At 53.3% G+C, this 18,479-nt stretch overlaps 2 protein-coding genes across 3 annotated transcripts in view; one reads left to right on the top strand and one right to left on the bottom strand.

Annotated features, from left to right (window-relative positions):
- Nucleotides 1-64: 64 nt before the first annotated feature.
- On the top strand, nucleotides 65-13,421 carry KCTD10 (potassium channel tetramerization domain containing 10). Its single transcript, XM_069030800.1, has 7 exons — nucleotides 65-138; nucleotides 2,015-2,228; nucleotides 7,083-7,252; nucleotides 7,745-7,831; nucleotides 8,406-8,458; nucleotides 9,251-9,446; nucleotides 10,045-13,421. The coding sequence occupies exons 1-7, from the start codon at nucleotides 136-138 to the stop codon at nucleotides 10,261-10,263; spliced, it is 942 nt and encodes a 313-aa protein (XP_068886901.1). The 5' UTR covers nucleotides 65-135; the 3' UTR covers nucleotides 10,264-13,421.
- A 28-nt stretch (nucleotides 13,422-13,449) lies between these two features.
- The window catches only part of MYO1H (myosin IH), a 29,917-nt gene continuing 24,887 nt past the window's right edge, over nucleotides 13,450-18,479 (bottom strand). For both annotated transcript variants that reach the window (XM_069030743.1, XM_069030745.1), the window contains exons 26-32: nucleotides 18,225-18,318; nucleotides 17,642-17,697; nucleotides 17,042-17,177; nucleotides 16,223-16,290; nucleotides 15,632-15,729; nucleotides 14,588-14,687; nucleotides 13,450-14,020 (exon numbers count right to left, since the gene is read on the bottom strand). In XM_069030743.1, coding sequence (XP_068886844.1) covers nucleotides 13,997-14,020; nucleotides 14,588-14,687; nucleotides 15,632-15,729; nucleotides 16,223-16,290; nucleotides 17,042-17,177; nucleotides 17,642-17,697; nucleotides 18,225-18,318 — 576 coding nt within the window. In that variant the 3' untranslated portion in view covers nucleotides 13,450-13,996. The remainder of the gene's footprint in view (nucleotides 14,021-14,587; nucleotides 14,688-15,631; nucleotides 15,730-16,222; nucleotides 16,291-17,041; nucleotides 17,178-17,641; nucleotides 17,698-18,224; nucleotides 18,319-18,479) is intronic.

The raw sequence follows: 18,479 nt of genomic DNA, 5'->3' as shown, positions 1-18,479 counted from the left end.
GGGGGGGGGGGGGGCCCGCGGACCATCGGACGGGTTTGGGGGGCGCACCCGGGCGGGGCCGGAAGCGAGGCGAGGGGCGGAAGTTCCCCGCCCGGCGCTCCCGCTCGCTCGGTCCGAGGGGCTGCGGCGCCGTTCATGGTGAGGGGGCAAAGGGGGGATCGGGGGCAAAGCGGGGATCGGGGGCAAAGGGGACGGGCCTGGGGGGGCGGCAGTGGGCTCCGGCCTCCGCCGGGGAGGAGGGGCTGGAGGGGCGGGGGGCTGAGAGGGACGGGGGAACGGGGAGGGGAAGCTGAGAGGGGCTGGGGAGCTCCGGGCCTTAGCGGTGCAGGGGAAGCTGAGGGGGCGCAGAGGGGGCTCCGGGCGTCGGGAGCGCTGGTGGACGCTGGGTTGGGGGCTCAGGGGGGGCTTTGGGCCGTGGGAGTGGGGCTGAAGGAGGCGGAGGGGCCGGGGAGTGTGTGCGGGGGCCGCTGCCCTGCGGAGGGGTTGGGCTGAGGATTTGGGGCTCCGGCCCCCGAGAGCGGTGCGGGTGTTGAGGAACGTCAGTCCCCAGAGGTTGGGGCGCTCAGAGAGGGGTCCCAGAGGCACTCTGGCCCCTGGGAGTCGGGGTGGCCATGGTCCGGTTTGCACGTGTACGGTCCCCAGCGTGCCCCTTGGCCTGGGGCTGGTGGTTTGGGGAGGGCAGGGCTGGGATTTGGGGTGCAGGGTCGCGCTGCAATGCAGGATCGATCCCCTCTGGGACCCCGGGCCCATTCCTGCCCAAACTGGGGTGTTCAGGTGCTGGAGGGAGCTGGGACACGAGCTGAGGTTGCTGCCTGTGCATCCCAGAGAGCCCCCAGGCCATCCCTGCCCCTCCTGCTCCCCCCCTTGTGCCACACAACTCCGGCTCCGTTGGGATTTGCCATGTGACGCTTTTGAGTTTCATGGCAGTGGAGGAAAAATCCTTCAGTTCAGCTCCTCCCGGAGCCGTGGGAGCTGGAGAAGCAGGGGTGAAGGGTGTTAATTATCCCACCCTTTCCCATCCTGAGGGAAAACAGAACCACGGAGGCTCTGAGTGATTAAGGAATTAGCGGCTCTGGGGGCATTTGTGGTGCTGAGCCAACGTGTGCCTGTGCCAGTGTGACCTCGGTGACGGAATGTGGCTGGAGGCCGCTCTGTCCGCGGGGATTTTGGTGCTCTGAGCAGTGTGGGAGGGCAGGGAAGAGCAGTGGAAGCTCGTGTGTGCTCTAAGGGAAAAAGCCGTGAAAACCCGTGGATATTCTGCATTTTAGCACTTGGGAATCTGTTGGTTTCTGCATTTGGACCCATGGGAATCATCTGCTCCACTTGTGTGTGTTGGGAATTGCCCAATTCCATCCCAGATTATTGATGGAGTAAGATCTTAAGCTGTCGGAATTGTGTAAGGAATGAAAGCAGTTGTTGTGGGGAAGCGTTGGCTTTGCAGTGCAAAACCCAGCTCAGCGTTCCCAGGGTTTTTCCCTGGGAAAAAAAACATGGGGCTGAGTCCATGAATGTCCTTCAGTTCCTGACAGTGAAAACACTGGAGAACTTCACAGAGAGCCCCGGGAGGAGCCGAGGTGTGAAACACCAACGGGGTTGGGTGTCACAATGCCAGGGTGGGAGCTGCCCCCTGGAGCTGGGAGCTTCTCCCTGGAGCTGGGAGCTTCTCCCTGGAGCTGGGAGCTTCTCCCTGGAGCTGGGAGCTGCCCCCTGGAGCTGGAAGCTGCCCCCTGGAGCTGGGAGCTTCTCCCTGGAGCTGGGAGCTTCTCCCTGGAGCTGGGAGCTTCTCCCTGGAGCTGGGAGCTGCCCCCTGGAGCTGGGAGCTGCCCCCTGGAGCTGGGAGCTGCCTCCTGGAGCTGGGAGCTGCCCCCTGGAGCTGGGAACTGCCCCCTGGAGCTGGGAACTGCCCCCTGGAGCTGGGAACTGCTCTCTCAAACTGGGAACTGCTCCCCTGAGCTGGGAACTGCTCTCTCAAACTGGGAACTGCTCCCCTGAGCTGGGAACTCTTTCCTTGCAGGAAGAGATGTCGGGAGAGAGCGTGGTGAGCTCAGCAGTGCCGGCGGCCGCGACGCGCACGACGTCCTTCAAGGGGAGCAGCCCCAGCTCCAAGTACGTGAAGCTGAACGTGGGGGGGGCCCTGTACTACACCACCATGCAGACCCTCACCAAGCAGGACACCATGCTCAAGGCCATGTTCAGCGGGCGCATGGAAGTGCTCACGGACAGCGAAGGTAAGGAGCGGGATGCACCCGGCGTCCTCCGCGTCCTTCCTCGGCAGGGGAAGTCCCAGGGGTTGTGGGAAAGTCAGAGGAACTGCTGTTTGTAGGCCTGGAGAGAGGTTGGGAGGGATGGAGGGTCTGTCCTGCAAGGAAAGGTTGGGAGAGTTGGGATTGTTCAGCCTGGAGAAGAGGTGGCTTTGGGGTGACCTAAATGGGGCCTTCCAGTGCCTGAAGGAGCTACAAGAGCAACAGAGAGAGAATATTTATAAGGGCCTGGAGTGGCAGGACAAGAGGGGATGGCTTCCCAGTGCCAGAGAATTGGATTAGATATTGGGAAGAAATCCTTCCCTGTGAGGGTGCTGAGGCCCAGAGGAGCTGTGGCTGCTCCATCCCTGGAAGTGTCCAAGGCCAGGTTGGATGGGGCTTGGAGCAACCTGGGATGGTGGAAGATGTCCCTCCCCATGGAGTAAACAATCTTCAAGGTCCCTCCCAACCCAAACCATGCTGTGGTTCCATGATTCCATGATTATACAGCTTAGAAAAACGTGGAAAAAAAGACAAGGATGATCTGAGTAGTTGCCTGAATAGCAGAAGGACACGAAGAAGTGCCAAAGCTCCTGCCAGGAGCACCTGGAGCATCTTTTCCTTTCAGAATACTGACTCTAAAGCTCTAAAGCCATGGAAAAGGGTGGGGATAGTGATTAGGAATCTGTGAGCTGGGACTTGTGTGTTCTGTTTGAAGCTCAGAATGTCATTCCCTCTTCTTGTCTCCTTGGTTAAAATAAAACACAAAACATGCTCTGAACATGGGTATTTATGAGCTGAAAGCTGATTTTTTAAAACGAAACCATTTTCTTGTGGGACTATTGACAGCTGACTTCCCTAAAACAGAACCAGTTGCAGAATTTTCAGAAAACCTGGAACTTTATCTCCACGTTCCCACGTTGTGGCTGTGCCAGAGTTTAATTGGAAGCTCAGCTTTATCTTCACTCTGATGTTTTACCCATAACAGTATTTAAGGACCTTTGTCTTTAACAACAGCCTCTGCAAAGCTGAGCCTGGAGGTTCAAACACCTCTCTTGGGATTAGTTAATTATAATTTGAAATTTTTGTTTGAATTTGCTGAAAATAGAGGAAATATAGTACAGGGTGAGGTGGGTTGGAGTGAGTTTTGAGTGTTTCAAAATAGTCTGTTTAGAGGTTTATAGGGCTCTTGTGATAAGCTTTCCTGAGATAGGAGGGAGTGGATTTGAAGGAAAAAATGTAAAAATACAGCCTGATTTGCTGAATATTCCTGGTTTAGCCAGAAGTCTTTCTATTTCAGCTGGGGGAAACAAAGCTGTGTTGTTCCAGGTGTTATCCCAGGCCAGCATAAAGTGGGAGTGTGGGTGCTGTGCTTTGGGGCTCTGGATCAAAGGGATGCTTGTCCTGGATACAGACCATGGAGGTTGCATAAAAAAAGTCAGTCTGTGGGTCAAATTTGGGAAAAATCCTGTCAAATGGGAATCAACACCTTGACTGGGAACACTGGAGGGGTGGAAATTATGTGAACCCTCTCCTTTTGCTAAACTTGAGGTAATTCCACCAGGATCTTCCTGTCCTTCCCTGAAGCTGCTTCAGTAAATTCGATAATTCCAGACTTCCCATGGTTGGAAATGGATCGGAAGTTCCAAATTCATTTTGGAAGCCCACCCTGGCGTGATCCCAGCGTCCTGGGCAGGTCCAGGTATATCCTATTCCCAGGGCTCCGAGGCCCTGGAAGTGCAGGTGGTGTTTGCACCTCAAATCTGAGCATAGCTGGAGTTTCTCCTGCTAAAATACCATGTTTGGGATGTAAGATCACAAGTTTATTTTGCTGTGACTCCCACAGTGTCTGTGTGGGATTGTTCCATGGAACCAGTTTGTGTTTTAGTAGGAATTTGATACTTCCTGTATGTTGTAACACAGACACTCCCAGTGCAGCAGTTCTTGCTTTATCTCCCCTTGCCTGGAAATTGGGACAATAGCACTGGGGCAGCTAAAGGAAACACTTTTTATCTGGAATTCTTCAAAATCCTCCGAATTGGTCACACCCAAAACCTGGCTCCAAACGAAATGTTTCTTAGGAGAAGAAGCCAGGCTTGGGGAGCAACTGGAAGGAGTCAGGTTTAACCAGTCTGGAATGTGGCACACGGGGTCCTGCTCTGTGTCTGGGATTCACATCCCAGCCCCAGCTCCCAGCTCCTCCTTCCAGCTGAACAATTCCAACCTGCTGCTCCTCAGGCTGGAGGAGAAAAGTCTGGGCTTCTCTGGCTGTGGCAGATGATTGTTTGCAGCTTAGAAATTATTGATGAACTGTAGCAAATTGGCGTATTTGGAACATTTCCTTTGGATGGTAATGAGCAGGGAGAAGGATGTGAGTTTTCCAGGTGCATCCACCTGGTTCCAATCCTTTTTTTTTCCTCTGACTCCCTGCTGCTGTTGGTGGGGAAGCTGTTCCTGGTCCAGCTGCTGATAAGAGAGTGGCACCTCAGGCAGTGTCCAGTGTCAGGCTCCTGTTTCACCTGCCAGGGCTTGGCTGGAAAATGTTGTCTGGTTTAGCTGGATGGTTTGGATCCTGTCCCTGAGAATTCCTGTAAGACAAAGATGAATTTCCTAAAGGTCTGATGTGTCCATGGACAAAGGCAGCGAGGGAAAAGGGGGAAGGTTCTACCCTGCTGCCCAGGTGAGACCCCACCTGCAGAGCTGCCTTCAGCCCTGGAGCCCAGCACAGGAAGGATGTGGAGCTGCTGGAGAGAGTCCAGAGAAGGCACCAGGAGGATCAGAGGGATGGAGCAGCTCTGCTGGGAGAACTGGGATTGTTCAGCCTGGAGAAGGGAAGGCTCTGGGGTGACATAAGTGTGGCTTCCAGGGCCTGAAGGAGCTGAGAGAAAGATGGGAAAGGACTATTTGCAAGGGCCTGGAGTGACAGGACAAGTGGGGCTGGCTTCAAATTGCCAGAGGACAGGGTTAGATGGGACATTGGAAAGAAATCCTTCACTGTGAGGGGCTGAGATGGAATTCCCAGAGAAGCTGTGGGTGCCCCATCCTTGGAAGTGTCCAAGGCCAGGTGGGACAGAGCTTGGAGCAACCTGGGACAGTGGAAGGTGTCCCTGTCATTGGCAGGGGGTTGAAATTGGATAAACTTTCAATTCCCTTCCAACCCAAACCATTCCATGATTCTATGTTCCACACAGCTAATGGATTCTGTGTCCCTTCCTAAACGGGTCACAGGATGTTTTTGGAGCACTGCAATTAAAATATAGCTCTAAAAGGCTTCAGCCCACTCGTTGGCTCTGCTGTGGCCGAGTGGCAGCGGGGTCACTTCCCTGTGACTCATCTCCTTTGGGCTGTTTGGGGGGGAACAGAAGGGTTTGTAAAGCTCTTTTAGTGGTCACTCAGATTTTGCAATGCTACTGGAAGTGTTTTCTCATCCCCACATGAAAATGAGCCATTCTGCTGCAGTTCCACCATCTGTAAACATGAAGTTGCAGCAGATTTTTGCAACCTACAAGGAATTACAGAGGAGAACAGAGGAGTTTGGGGATGGTAATTCTGCTCTCAGCTGGCCTTTTACCTGCCTGTGGGCTCCAGTGAGCTTGGGAAGCAGCTGCCTTTGTGGAATATGGATGTCCTGGTTTCTTACCATGGCTTGTGCTTCCTCTTTATCACAGAATCCCAGAATGGCTTGGGTTGGAAAGGACTTTAAAGCTCACCTTGTTCCACCCCCTGCCATGGGCAGAGACACCTTCCACTAAATCTCCCACTTAAATGGGATTTCTTGCTTTCCATACTCTGCATTGCCAAATGGGCTTCTTTGTGCTCTAGCTGGATTAGCCATTAGCCTGGATCAGTCCTTTGATCCATGATTTCTGTCTCTAGTTCTGTCTCCAGTTTGTTGTTCCAGCCTGTAAAATCACACTTGGAGCACACATTGTGTTGTCTGTGGACAGCAGGAATGAGGGAGCTGGGAAGCCTGGAGTGAACTGCTCCACAGTGTCTCCTTTTCCCTCAGAAAGGGCCGTGTTCCCTTTCCAGATTGAACCAAATGTTCAGACTTTCCTCATAATTCCATTCATGCAGAACACACAGGGGCTGCTTTAACCTACTTTCCTTATTTGTCCAAAATATGACTCCTTCCCCACAAGCGTTTCCTCGCTGCATTCCTGAGCCTCAGCCTGTGAGAGTGGCCATCTGTTCACTCAGGGAATCTCCAGCCTCAGCACTGCCTGGCTTTTCCAGGGTCCAGCCTGATTGCAGCAGCGAGAGGTGAAATGTGGATCCTGCACCCAAAGGTGCTTTGGTTGTAACTCTTTTCTTCCCTGGAGAAGAGAAAGCTCCAGGGAGACCTTGGAGCACTTAGAGATTCCAGGAGAGCTGAAGAGGGACTTTGGACAAAGGCATGGAGGGACAAGACAAGGGGAAGTGGCTGCCCACTGCCAGAGGACAGGGATGGATGGGATATTCGGAAGGAATTCTTCCTGTGAGGGTGGGGAAGCCCTGGCACAGGGTGCCCAGAGAAGCTGTGGCTGCCCCATCCCTGGAAGTGTCCAAGGCCAGGTTGGACGAGGCTTGGAGCAACTTGGGCTAGTGGAAGGTGTCCCTGCCCCTGGCAGGGGGGAGACTGTATGATCTTTAAGTTCCCTTCCAACCCAAACCTTTCCATGATTTTCTTCCTGCCGCGACCCTGAGCTCCAGGGCCGGGGCTCTGCCGCACCCTCCGCTCACATTCCCCGTTCCATCCTCACGCTCCCAGTTCCATCCAGTCCTCCCAGCAGTTTGCTCTGTCGAGGCCTTTTGCCACGTTCATCTCAGCTTGTCCTTACCATGGCCTTCCTGTGTCCCCAGGCTGGATCCTGATCGACCGCTGTGGGAAGCACTTTGGGACAATCCTGAACTACCTGCGGGACGGGGCCGTGCCGCTCCCGGAGAGCCGCCGGGAGATCGAGGAGCTGCTGGCTGAGGCCAAGTACTACCTGGTGCAGGGGCTGGCAGACGAGTGCCAGGCAGCCCTGCAGGTGGGCACAGGGCTCAGGGGCTGCTGGGGGTGGGCAGCATGATCTGGGCAGAGCTGGATTTTCTCCTGGTCTTCACGTGGTGATTTTGGAGGCTGGGATGGAAATTGGAATAGCTCGTGTTGCCATCTGCTGGAGTCTGGTCACATCCAGGGAAACCAGCTTCTTCCCAGAGCTGCTGGGAGTCTTGTTGTGTTCTTTGTTATGCTCTGAGGTTCCCATCTTGGGTTTGATGCCACTGTCACTGGTGTCCTCTCTGAGAGAAGCCCCATTCCAGATCCTGCTGCTTAACTGGGCACAGGACATTCAGTGGTGGAGAGCAGGAATGGACACCTCAGGTGCTCCCAGAAGAATGGTGCCTGGCCAGGCATGGCCCAGAAACCACCACTGGGACAGACTGGACACTGACCCCTCAGCACAGATCATTCCCAGGAAATGTGGGTGTGCCCTGGGATCTGTTGTCACTCAGGTGCTGTTTGGTTCTTGCTCCCACAGAACAAGGATGCGTACGAGCCCTTCTGCAAGGTCCCGGTGATCACCTCCTCCAAGGAGGAGCAGAAGCTGATTGCAACCTCCAACAAGGTGAGAGAGCCTGGGATGTGCTGTGGGGAGAGCTGGGGGTGTCCAGCCTGGAGAGAAAAAGGCTTTGGGGAGACCTCAGAGCTCCTGCCAGTGCCTGAAGGGGTTTCAAAAGAGATGGAGAGGTGGACAAGGGATGGAGTGACAGGATAAGGGGTGATGCCTTTAAGGTGAAGGAGGGCAGGGTTAGATGGGATATTAGGAAAAAACCTTTCCCTGTGAGGGTGGGGAGGCCCTGGCACAGATTTCCCAGAGAAGCTGTGGCTGCCCCATCCTGTCCAAGGCTAGGCTGGAGCAACCTGGGCTAGTGGAAGGTGTCCCTGCCCATGGCAGGGGGTGCTGATAAGATAGAGGGAAGATAAGAATAGATGAGGATCCAGTCCCAGAAGGGGTCAGGAGGGATTGCAGCCCCGTTGCCAACCTGTGCATCACAGGTATGCAGCAACAGCAGTAACGCCACCAAAATCCCACTGGGAATTTGTCATTGCAGCTTCTCTGTGGGGCCTTGGGCTGAGCTGAGGTTCCAGCTCTGGCTGTGCTCCCTGGAACTCACTCACCTGTGCTTTGTTTTTTACAGCCAGCAGTGAAGCTGCTCTATAACAGAAGCAACAACAAATATTCCTACACCAGGTAAGTGACTTCAGCTGGAATTGTTGGAAGTTTTTAATAGATTAAAATCCATAAGAGTGTTCTTTTTCTTCTCCCAGACCCAAATGACTGATTGGTGTTGGCAGGCACTCCATTTTTTCCCAATTAATTTCAAACTGGAGTCAGAAGGGAGTCTGCTGCCATCAATGGAATGATGAGCCTGTGCTATTTCTGTGCCAGAGGAGTTCCTCTAATCCTCAGGTGCAGCTGGCAGAGGCTCCTGGCCAAGTGCTGTCTGCATTCCCATGGATTGCAGTGTGGCAGTTGAACACAGGGAGCTCAGTGAGTGCTGAAATCATCAAGCTGGGGTAGCCTTGTCCCCTTTCCCTTATTCCCTTATAAGTTTCATGCCATAACAGTGCCCATCCAGCTGGTGCTGAACTCAGGAATTTGGTTTGATTTGGCTGATAGGATTTTGCTCCCCAGGTGAAATGGCCTTGGACAGTTGTTCACAGGGCTGTTGCTGCTGTATTGCTGCTGCCTCAGGTTTTCCTGCCTTTAGTAGTGAAATAATAAGAATTAATTTCTTGGCTTTGCCCCATCCCTGGAAGTGTCCAAGGCCAGGTTGGATGGGGCTTGGAGCAACCTGGGATAGTGCAAGGTGCTCCTGCCCATGGTACAAGGTGGCACTGGATGGGCTTTTGAGATCCCTCCAACCCAAACCATCCTGGGATTCCATGACACAGCAACCTGGGTGTTCAGGGCTCTCAGTGCTCACTGCTCCCACTCTTCCCATGTGCTCTGTAAATTCCTGCTGCTGCCTCCATCCCACAGCAACTCCGATGACAACATGCTGAAGAACATCGAGCTCTTTGACAAGCTGTCCCTGAGGTTCAACGGGAGGGTGCTCTTCATCAAGGATGTCATTGGGGATGAGATCTGCTGCTGGTCCTTCTACGGGCAGGGCCGCAAGATCGCTGAGGTCTGCTGCACCTCCATCGTTTATGCCACCGAGAAAAAGCAGACCAAGGTACAGGAAAACTGGGAATGCTCCAGCCTGGCACCCTGACAGCTGAACAGGCTGGCACTTTGTCATTGTTCAGCACCTCTGGAGGATAATCAATGCATTGAGAGTGGGGCAGCACCTGGAGCTCATCCTGGGGGTGGAGCAGGAGCTGCTTGCTCAGGGCAGTTGGGATATTCCATAAAACACTGTGGTATCCCATTAAGCACTGTGGTATTCCATAATGCTCAGCTGAGCTCTATCTTCAGATAAACTCGTGCATTTAACCATGTTTGGGTTTGGGGGTTTGCAACTAAATGATCTTTTAAGGTCTCTCCCAACCCAAACCATTCCCTGGTTCTACACACCCCCGGGTAAGGAGGGATCCAGCAATGGCACCTTCCCTGTATCCTTCCCTTTCCCAGGAGAGCTCTGCCTGATTCTGGTAAAAACCAAACTTGTTGGTCTCAAAAGCTGGAAGCAAATAATGGAACAGAAAGGATTGTGCCTGAAAGGATTTCTGTGGCTGGGGTGCAATTAAGAAATGGTAACAGCAGGTTCCAGGAACCCAAACCGAGGTACCCTGGTGCCTGCAGCGAGTGACCTTCTCTTCCCTGCCTGCCAGGTGGAGTTCCCAGAAGCCCGAATTTACGAGGAGACCCTGAACATTCTGCTGTACGAATCCCAGGATGGGAGGGGGCCGGACAATGCCCTCCTGGAAGCCACGGGAGGGGCTGCAGGACGCTCCCACCACCTGGAGGAGGACGAGGAGCGGGAGCGCATCGAGCGCGTGCGGAGGATCCACATCAAGCGCCCCGATGACAGGGCCCACCTGCACCAGTGAGCCTGGGGACCCCCTGCAGCTCTGGGGAAGGGGCTGCCCTGCAGCAGGACCAGGCAGTGCAGCTCCTGTCCAGCACAGTCTGTAAATTGTGATTTGTAACAAACTCTAGGTTATTTGGGGTATTTAAATGCGGTAGTTGTAGGGCGAGGATCGATGAGGTTACTGGGCAGCCTGGAAGGGCCTGTTGAGCAGCTGGAGAAATGCCCGGAATTTTTAGCACTCTTGTCGTTGCTGTTTTGTGCTGGAGAGGAGGAGGACTGGCTTCCTGAGGCTTTGGTAATGATCCTGCACTTTAAATCCAAAACAACAAACAAAAGCTCAGCCGGCCACCCTCCTTCCCTCCAGGCACTCCCTGACCCTCCTGGGGCGGGGGGAAAGGCAGGGATCTGGACCCAGAGCTGCTGCACAGCTCCCTGGCTCCTGGGAGGGAGCTCGGGAGTGCTGGGGGTGACTCCCCAAAGGACAAATGGCACAGGCTGATGAGATTCCTTGAGTGCTGAGGGCAGAGAGACTCCTCGGAGCAGTGGGAGGGAGCAGGGGCTGTGCCCTTGGGCTCCCACAGCTCTCAGGATCTGCTCCTCCAAGGGTTCAGTGGAGCTTCTGCAGCACTGAGCTGGGGACACCCATCCCTGCTTTATCCCTACGGTTCAAGGTTAAAATTCCTCCCAAAGGAGGAGGATCAGGAGCAAATTGTCCACGGTTGCTTTCCCTGGGAATGATGTTGGTACTGGTCAGTGCTTAGAGCTTCTGCCTGAGCCTGGATCTCAGCTGGGGGGTTGGTTTCCAGCAGCTCCCAGGCAGCAGGAGTCACTGCAGGTTCAATCCCCCTATTCTTGGTGGGGTACAGCAGCCCTGGTTCCCTTCTGGAACTGATCCAGGAGCATTGCCTTGCTCTGAGCGAGGGGAAAGAGAAGCAGGCAGCAACCCAGAGGCAGATATTCCCTGTTTGACTTCCTCCTGAGGGTATTCCAAGTCTTCCCAGTCATGGCAGCTGTGTGTGTGGAAGGGCAGAGCACGGAGAAGGCCACTGCACTGTGGTTTTCTACGAGTGCTTTCCTCTTGTCCATGAATATTTTATCTACCTCCTCGTCTCCTGTTGCCTGTCGTGGAGTCGAGTGACAGCGCTGGTGGGAGGTGGGGTGTCATTCCATAGGGCTGGGAGCAGAGCCACAGCTGTGCCAGTTCAGGTCACCAGTCCTGGGAGGGACAGAAACCCGAGGTAGGAAGTGTTAGACTTGCACTTCAGCAGCACTGTGGGTGACACCGGAGCGCTCTGCCCTGGGCTAGAGTTTCTTTTGACACTTTCTCTGGAATATTTCACACTGGCTTTAACAGCCAGGCTCCTCTGGAGCAACAGCTCTGTGTTCCTGCTCCGAGGATCCCTGCTCCTGGCTCAGGGCTGCTAAAGGATGTGGGAACAGTGTGAAAACCAAAGGTGCTGCAGCAGCACCAGCCACGTTGTTCTGTTCCACAGGGCATTTACACCCCAGCTCCACAGAGCTCATTGGTAGAGGCTGAAACACACCACGAAGGGGCTGTACAGTTTTGGATCATCAAGTAAAGCTCAAAAGATTTCAAAGTTAGTCTGAGGCCATCTTTCTAGTAACCAAAGACTTCTCCACCTTGCAGGCAGCTGGTGGCTGTGGCAGGTGGGGGTGTTGTACCTGTCCCCTCTCCTCTTTCTCCTGAAGCTGCCGATTGTTCACTGAGAGCTCCACAGGTCCCCTGAGGTTCAGCAGCTGCAGCTCTGTCCTGACACCTCAGGGCTTCCAGTTTGAGTTGTACAGCACCTGTTTGCAGCACCCTCTGGGGCTGGAGCAGTGCAGAAGGGGAAGGAGCCAGTGCCGCTCTCCTCTCCCCTCAGGGCTGGGATAAGCTGGGGGTGAGGCAGGGAAGTCCTGGATTGCTGTTTCTCCAGCACTGTGTACTTTGACACTTACTGGTGATTACTGGGCCGTTACTGGGCATCTCAGCATCTGGAACAGCCCTGCTGGGGGTGGAGGCTGTGTGTCAGCAGAGGGTGAACAGGGACCAGCACCAGTCCTGCAGCAAACCCTGCTCACTCCAGCTGGGAGCTGCTCTCCAGCAGGCTCAGGGCAGCTCATCCCTGGCTGTGCTGACCTACCTGGGGTCCCCACTCCAGGGGGGCAGAGCAGCTTCAGCCCCGGGAGGTGACACCAGTACTAAGCACCTGACAGATCACAGCTACGTGATTAACTTCTCTGTAAATAGATCCTTAACTGGCTTCAGGCTTTTCCTTTTCAGGTTATGCAAACTCAGTTCTTAAAAACCAGGGGAGGGCTGTTTTTAATCTTTGTACAGCGCTTTGTAGAGCTGTTGGTTTAGCAAAGTCACTCCAGGAGAGTTTCAATTTCAGTTCTGTTACTGCATTTGTGGGCAGACTCTGCCTTAACCCACTCCTGAGCTCACCCTCTGGGTGCTGGAGTGGTGCAGCACAGCAGCCACTGTGCTGTCCTGGGGACTGTCCTTTACCTGCTGCCCCTGTCCTTGCTCTGGGCACACCCTGGCCCTGCCCTTGCACAAATGCTCTCAGTCCTGAGCCTCGTTACCCTTAAGTGGTTTTGCTCTGAGCTCTCAGGTGCAGCTGGGGCTCAGCACAGGTGTCCTGGGCACAAGCAGCTCTTCAGATTATCCTTCCCTGCCTCCCAGTGCCAGGGAGAGCAGAGCTGGCTGCTTCCATTCTCCAGCACCAGCAGTGACAGCACAGCCCAGGGGAGCTGAGGAAAGTCCCCCTGGGGAAGGGATTTTGTCCCCTCCCAGCTCCTGACACAGCTGGGGCTGCATGAGGAGGGGACAGGGACCAGCCCTGGTGACCCCTTCCCACCTCTGTCCCTGTAGCACCAAAGCAGCTGCTCCTGCACTTCCACAAGGCAGGTTTGGATCCCCTGAGCCCCAGCACCTGGGGAAGGCTCCAAGCTCCCATCCTACCTTAGAGCAAAGTGTAGGTAGAACCTTTCAGTCTTAATGGAATTGTTTCGTGGACAACAGCAAATTCCTGTTCTGTACAATCATTCCCACCTGTCCAGACTTCTGCACAGAACAAGCTTCAGCTGGATTTCAGTGTATGGTTGATGTTTGCAATATGTACTTTTGGTTTTTTAATATAACACAATAAATTAGAAGATATTTCATATTTACATGCGAGTCACTTTATTACTTGCCTGAAGCTCCATGTCCTTGTGGGCTGTGGGGCTGGAGGAACTTTTGGGAGGAAATATCAGATCTCCATCCTAATTAATGTCAGTTTGACCTCCCAGCCCTCCCTGTGGGGAGCTTTTGGGATTCTCTCTGGTCAGTCTGCCTTGAGAAAAGGTGTTTTTACACCAGGGTTAACACTGATCTGCACTTTTTGCAGTGCTCCTGAGTAGTGACTCAAAGTACAGCTTGAGAAGCCTTTTGGCTTCTGTCCTAATCCTTCCTGACCTCTCAGAGATGGAGATTTTACCTTGGAACTTTTGGGATTAATGTCCCTGTGGCCATGTAATGAGCGTCTCCTTCTGGGAATGTTACAGCAACATCAGGGAATTTATTTATCTAGAGCTGAATAGTTTTAAGCTATAAAAAAAGAGCCTAAAAGATGCAAACAAACTCTCAAATCACAGCAGCCCTGTAGCATCAAAGATTCCAGGGGAGATGTGAGGGCTGGTCTCATCCTGCAGGCTCCTTTCTGCTCCCAGCCAAGGCAGGGACTGGGAACAGGAACTGGTTCTCATCAAGACTTTCTCGGGGTTGACACCTGGGAGGAAAAGAGGAAGGAGCCATTAAATCAGGAATCCTCAAGGTGCCTGGGAAAAGAGGTGGTGGTGGAGTTTCTCTTTGCCCATTGGTACACAGGGACAATTCCCTCCATCTCCAGTCTGCAGGATGGAGAACTCCACCTGGAATTCTTCCTTGGAGCTGTCAGCTCCTCAGAGGACCTGCTGGGCTGACAAGAAGTGCCTTCCCTCCATCCCCCAACCCATTTCAGGCATAACTTGGTCGAGGAAGGCAGCAAGAGGTGGAAAACATCACCTGAGGCCTCATTTTGCAGGTGTAGGTTGAGTTTGGGTCAGGCCAAATCCTCTTAAGTGCCCACACCAGGAGCCAGCCTTGCTCCCTCATCCCTGGGACAATTCCTGCACAATCCCTGGAGCTGCAGCACCGAGCTGGGACACCCCATCCCTCATGCAGGTGACACTGATGGGGTGGCCTGCTTTGGGAGGGGACTCAGTCCCTCCTGGACTCCCAGGAAGGGGGAGCTGTGCTCTCTGCAGGTGGAGATCCAAAGGAAGAAGCACCTCCCTGAGCTCAGGTGAGGCCTTACCACTGTGAGCTGTCCAGTTTTGTCCTTGAAGACCTGAGGCTCTGGCCCCACAGTGAACACCATGGTCGCCTCCTTCCCAGAGCCGACGCGGAACCGGAGGCTGGAAGCACAGAATCCCCCTGGAGAACTCTGCCCACAAGAGACTTTGCTCTAAACCCCCTTTATTTCTGTTCCCTGGGCAAATCTCGTTAGAGGAGCAGATCAGAGCCTCCAGCTTAGGTGAATTTCCTAAACAATTGCATTATCCCAGCAAGCCAAAGGGGTTGATGAATGGAACAAGCCTGCCCAGCCCAGGCTTTTGAGTGTTCCTGGTGCAATTAAGCACTGGAAGCTAAGCAGATCTGACCTAGAGGAAAGCACTGAGCACACCAAATCTAATTAGAGCTGAAACGCAAAGGCCAGGCTGCAAAACTGGAGCAGAAGTGCAGGTTTCACCTGCCAGCTCCAATTCCTGGAGAGGTTGGAGACATGGACTGCATCCACCTGCCAGGAGCTCGGGGCTGGGACTGGGAAGATGCTGCAATCACGTTTTAGGTGTCCTCAATCCTTCTGGGAGAGGAGCATTTGTCCTGAGGTGACCCCACAGCTTCCCAGCTGGCTTTCCTGGGGCTAATGGGATCCCCTGTGGAACACTAAAGCCACGACCTCACACCCAGGTCACATCAGAAAACTGGAAAAAAAAAAAAAAAAAAAAAAAGTGGCTTTAAAGTACAATGGCCCAGAAATAAGTTGGGTTTAGGCAGGTGGGGCATGGGCAGCTCTCAGAGCAGAGCAGCACCCCTAGCAAGGTGCAACCAGCATGGAAGCAGGATTCATTAGCCTGGGAAAAAAGTTGGAATGGTTTTTAATATATTTTCTCCCAGTCCATCCCATCTCTTCTCCCTGTGCCTCTGGAAGTCACAAAAACAGAGATACTGCTGCACCAGACGTGTCCAGCTTTGGGCACTGTCTGCTGGGGTGATGTCAATAGTCTTGACCTAGTCCAGGCCTAAAAGGTTTCTCCATTAAACAGATGCTACCCGTCCACCTTGCTGCCTTCCTTACCTTCCCTTCACCACTTTCACCACGCTTTGCTTGTTGGCCAATATGCAGAGCTTGGTCACCGTCTCAAAGATGTGCTCACACTGCAGTATCACATCTCCCTGGAAACAAAAAAAAGAGGGATAAAGTCACCTGGCATCACCCCAGCACGTGATGGTGCAGAGAAACTCCTTTGGAATGCCAGAGCAGTGAGTGCTGGGCAGAAGTGACCAATTTAAACACCTTTTCCAGGGATTATTTAGGATTTATTGGTTCTAAGAAAAAGCAGGAGCATGTCCAGAGAAGGGGATGGAGCTGGGAAGGGTGTGGAGAATCAGTCAACACCAGGAGGGGCTGAGGGAGCTGGGGGGCTCAACCTGGAGAAAAGGAGGCTCAGGGGGAACCTTCTGGCTCTGCACAACTCTTGGACAGGTTGGGATTCCAAGTGAAAGTTTTCATGTTGAGACAGCAAGAATGCAAAGGCCTGGCTGATTACACACTTACTAAAACCAGGAATTTTGTCATTCCAGGAGTTTATAGGATGGTATCAGGAGCATCAGCCCCATGACCTCACTTTAAGCACCAGCTCACAGGAGCTATGTCCCAATTTCCTACCTTCTGCTTGTTGTCCTCGGGAACATGAATGACCATGATGCCATCGCTCAGGTTACTGGTGGAGATCCCTTCAAAAGAACCCCAAAATTAGAGGAAAACTTCCCAAACCCAGCTCCTTCCCCCAGGAGCAGCGACTCCAGCCCCACGTGGTTACAGGAGAAGTCACATTCCTGAAGGAGGGCTCTGTGCTTCCCAAGAGTGAAGAATATTCCCATTCTTATAGCAAAACACACAAAGCTCCTACTTTGATTAATTAATCTGAGTTTTCAAAATACCTTCTGAAGGTCCCTTTATGTCACCCATTGTCCATAGCCCAATTCCAACAGGGGTGATTTAAAGCCCTGCACGAGCTGTTTGCTCCAAACCTTTCCAGAAGAGGGAGAAGGATCCATTCTACTCCTGAACTGTACTTCCAACAGTGTCAGGATTAAAAAATACCCACAAACCAGCATAGGAAAGTTTTGGGTTATTTTTTGTCCCCTCTATGTCAGTAGAAAGTGATGTCCTCCTGCACTTAAACACTTCAAGGAACTCTTACTCATAAAATCATCCTTCAAGGCTTTGTAAGGCCCCAGGAAAAGAGGGATAGATCGTTCAAATATCTTTCAAGACAATGCTTCAGAATTTCATCCTTCCTAAAGGATGCCTGGCAGGACAGGAAGCCCCACAACAACTCACAGAACCATCATGGAATGGTTTGGGTTGGAAGGAACGTTAAGGGCCATCCCATTCCACCCCCTGCCATGTGCAGGGACACCTTCCACTAGCCCAGACTGCTCCTAGTCCCACCCAGCCTCGGACAATGACTCCCACTGATACCTTTCAGTGTGGAATACTCGATTTTCTGTTTGATCTTGGCCATCTCCACCACGTAGGCCGAGCTCTGGGTCAGCACCAGGAGCCGCTCCCGCGCCTTGAAGCCGTTCCTGTCATATTTTATCACGGGGGTCACATACTGAAAACAACGAGTTGGAATCAGCATTTCCACTCCTGCAAGCTCCTGCTCCGGGGGTTTGGATTTTCCAGACTGGCAGCAGCGAGGAGCAGCTCTGCCTGTGGAGCTGCAGGTCCCAGCTCACAGCAGCTGTGAGCTCACAGGGGTCTGGATCCCTTACCCTGGGAAATTCAGGAGGGAGAATCCCATTCTGGGAATGATGGAGCCCCTGTGCCCTCCATGCCATGACCATGGGAAGTGCACAGATACTCCAGCTCTGCTCCTGCCCTGGGCAGGGCTAGGAATGTTCTTTAAGCTTTCATTAAAAGGAACCTTAAATAACTTCTAATTAGGTATATTTTGAGACCTGTCTCCAATTTAAAAGCAAGGAAATGGTGGCTCCACTGCTCTTCATCAGTTCCTGTGAGAGCAGCCAGCTCCAGGACTCTGTGAAGGTAATTCCAAGAGTTCTGTCCTTCCTTTACCTTGATGTTCTCCCCACGGATGAGCTGCAGCACTTTGGGGTTTAGGTCATTCTCCTCTGAGGAGCAAACCAGAAAGAAAAACTGGGTGTGGGTGACAGAGCCACAGCCCCAGGCAGACACTCCCCACCCCGCAGAGGACACCAGGGAGCTGCTTTAGCTGTCTTCATCCCAATTGGCCTTTTCCCCTTGGAATGCTCCCTTCCAAACCGAGGGTGGTCACCTCCAGCTGCTCCCAACCCCATTTTGGTGCCTTTTCCTGCCTGACAAGTGAATTCACACCGGGAGTTTCTGCCTGTTCTCAAGTCTGCTGTTGGTTCAAACCCTGATCCACGCCAGCCCCCAGGGAATTCTGCTTAGGATCATGGCTCTCTGTCCCAGAGGGATCCCAGTATCCCCAGTTTGGGAAAAATCAGGCAGATTCATCACTGCATTCACGTTACTCGATGTGACAGAGGGAGGAATTCCAAAGGCAGGTGATGCTGCCAGGAGGGAATTTCTCTTGGAAAAGAGTCTGTTTGGTCAAGCAGGACTTTCCTGAGCCAGGAGCACATGGCTGAGGCCTCCAGGGGTTTGCTGAACTCACTCAGGCGGGTCTCCAGGAAGGGCTGGCTGAGGCTCTCCAGGTATCCCTCCTTCTTCCCGCTGAAAACAGCGCTGGTCACCACCTTCTGCTGCAGCTGATGGGAGAAGGAAAGGCCTTTACACTGGAATTCCTCCACTGGGAACACCAGCAGGGACAATGCAAACACTGCTACCCCACAGCATCCTTCTGCCCACCCAACTCATGGAATCTTGGAATTGTGCTGTGCTCCTGCCTGCAGCTTTGGGTTATTCCTGT

The sequence above is a fragment of the Aphelocoma coerulescens genome, chromosome 15 (genome assembly GCF_041296385.1).
Source record: "Aphelocoma coerulescens isolate FSJ_1873_10779 chromosome 15, UR_Acoe_1.0, whole genome shotgun sequence".
NCBI lineage: Eukaryota > Metazoa > Chordata > Aves > Passeriformes > Corvidae > Aphelocoma > Aphelocoma coerulescens.
This window is presented reverse-complemented; position numbering and strand designations above follow the sequence as displayed.

Coding starts and splice junctions, on each gene's coding strand:
- KCTD10 (XM_069030800.1), top strand. Junction 7,832..8,405: donor TGATTGCAACCTCCAACAAG/GTGAGAGAGCCT, acceptor TGTTTTTTACAG/CCAGCAGTGAAGCTGCTCTA. Junction 8,459..9,250: donor AACAAATATTCCTACACCAG/GTAAGTGACTTC, acceptor TCCATCCCACAG/CAACTCCGATGACAACATGC.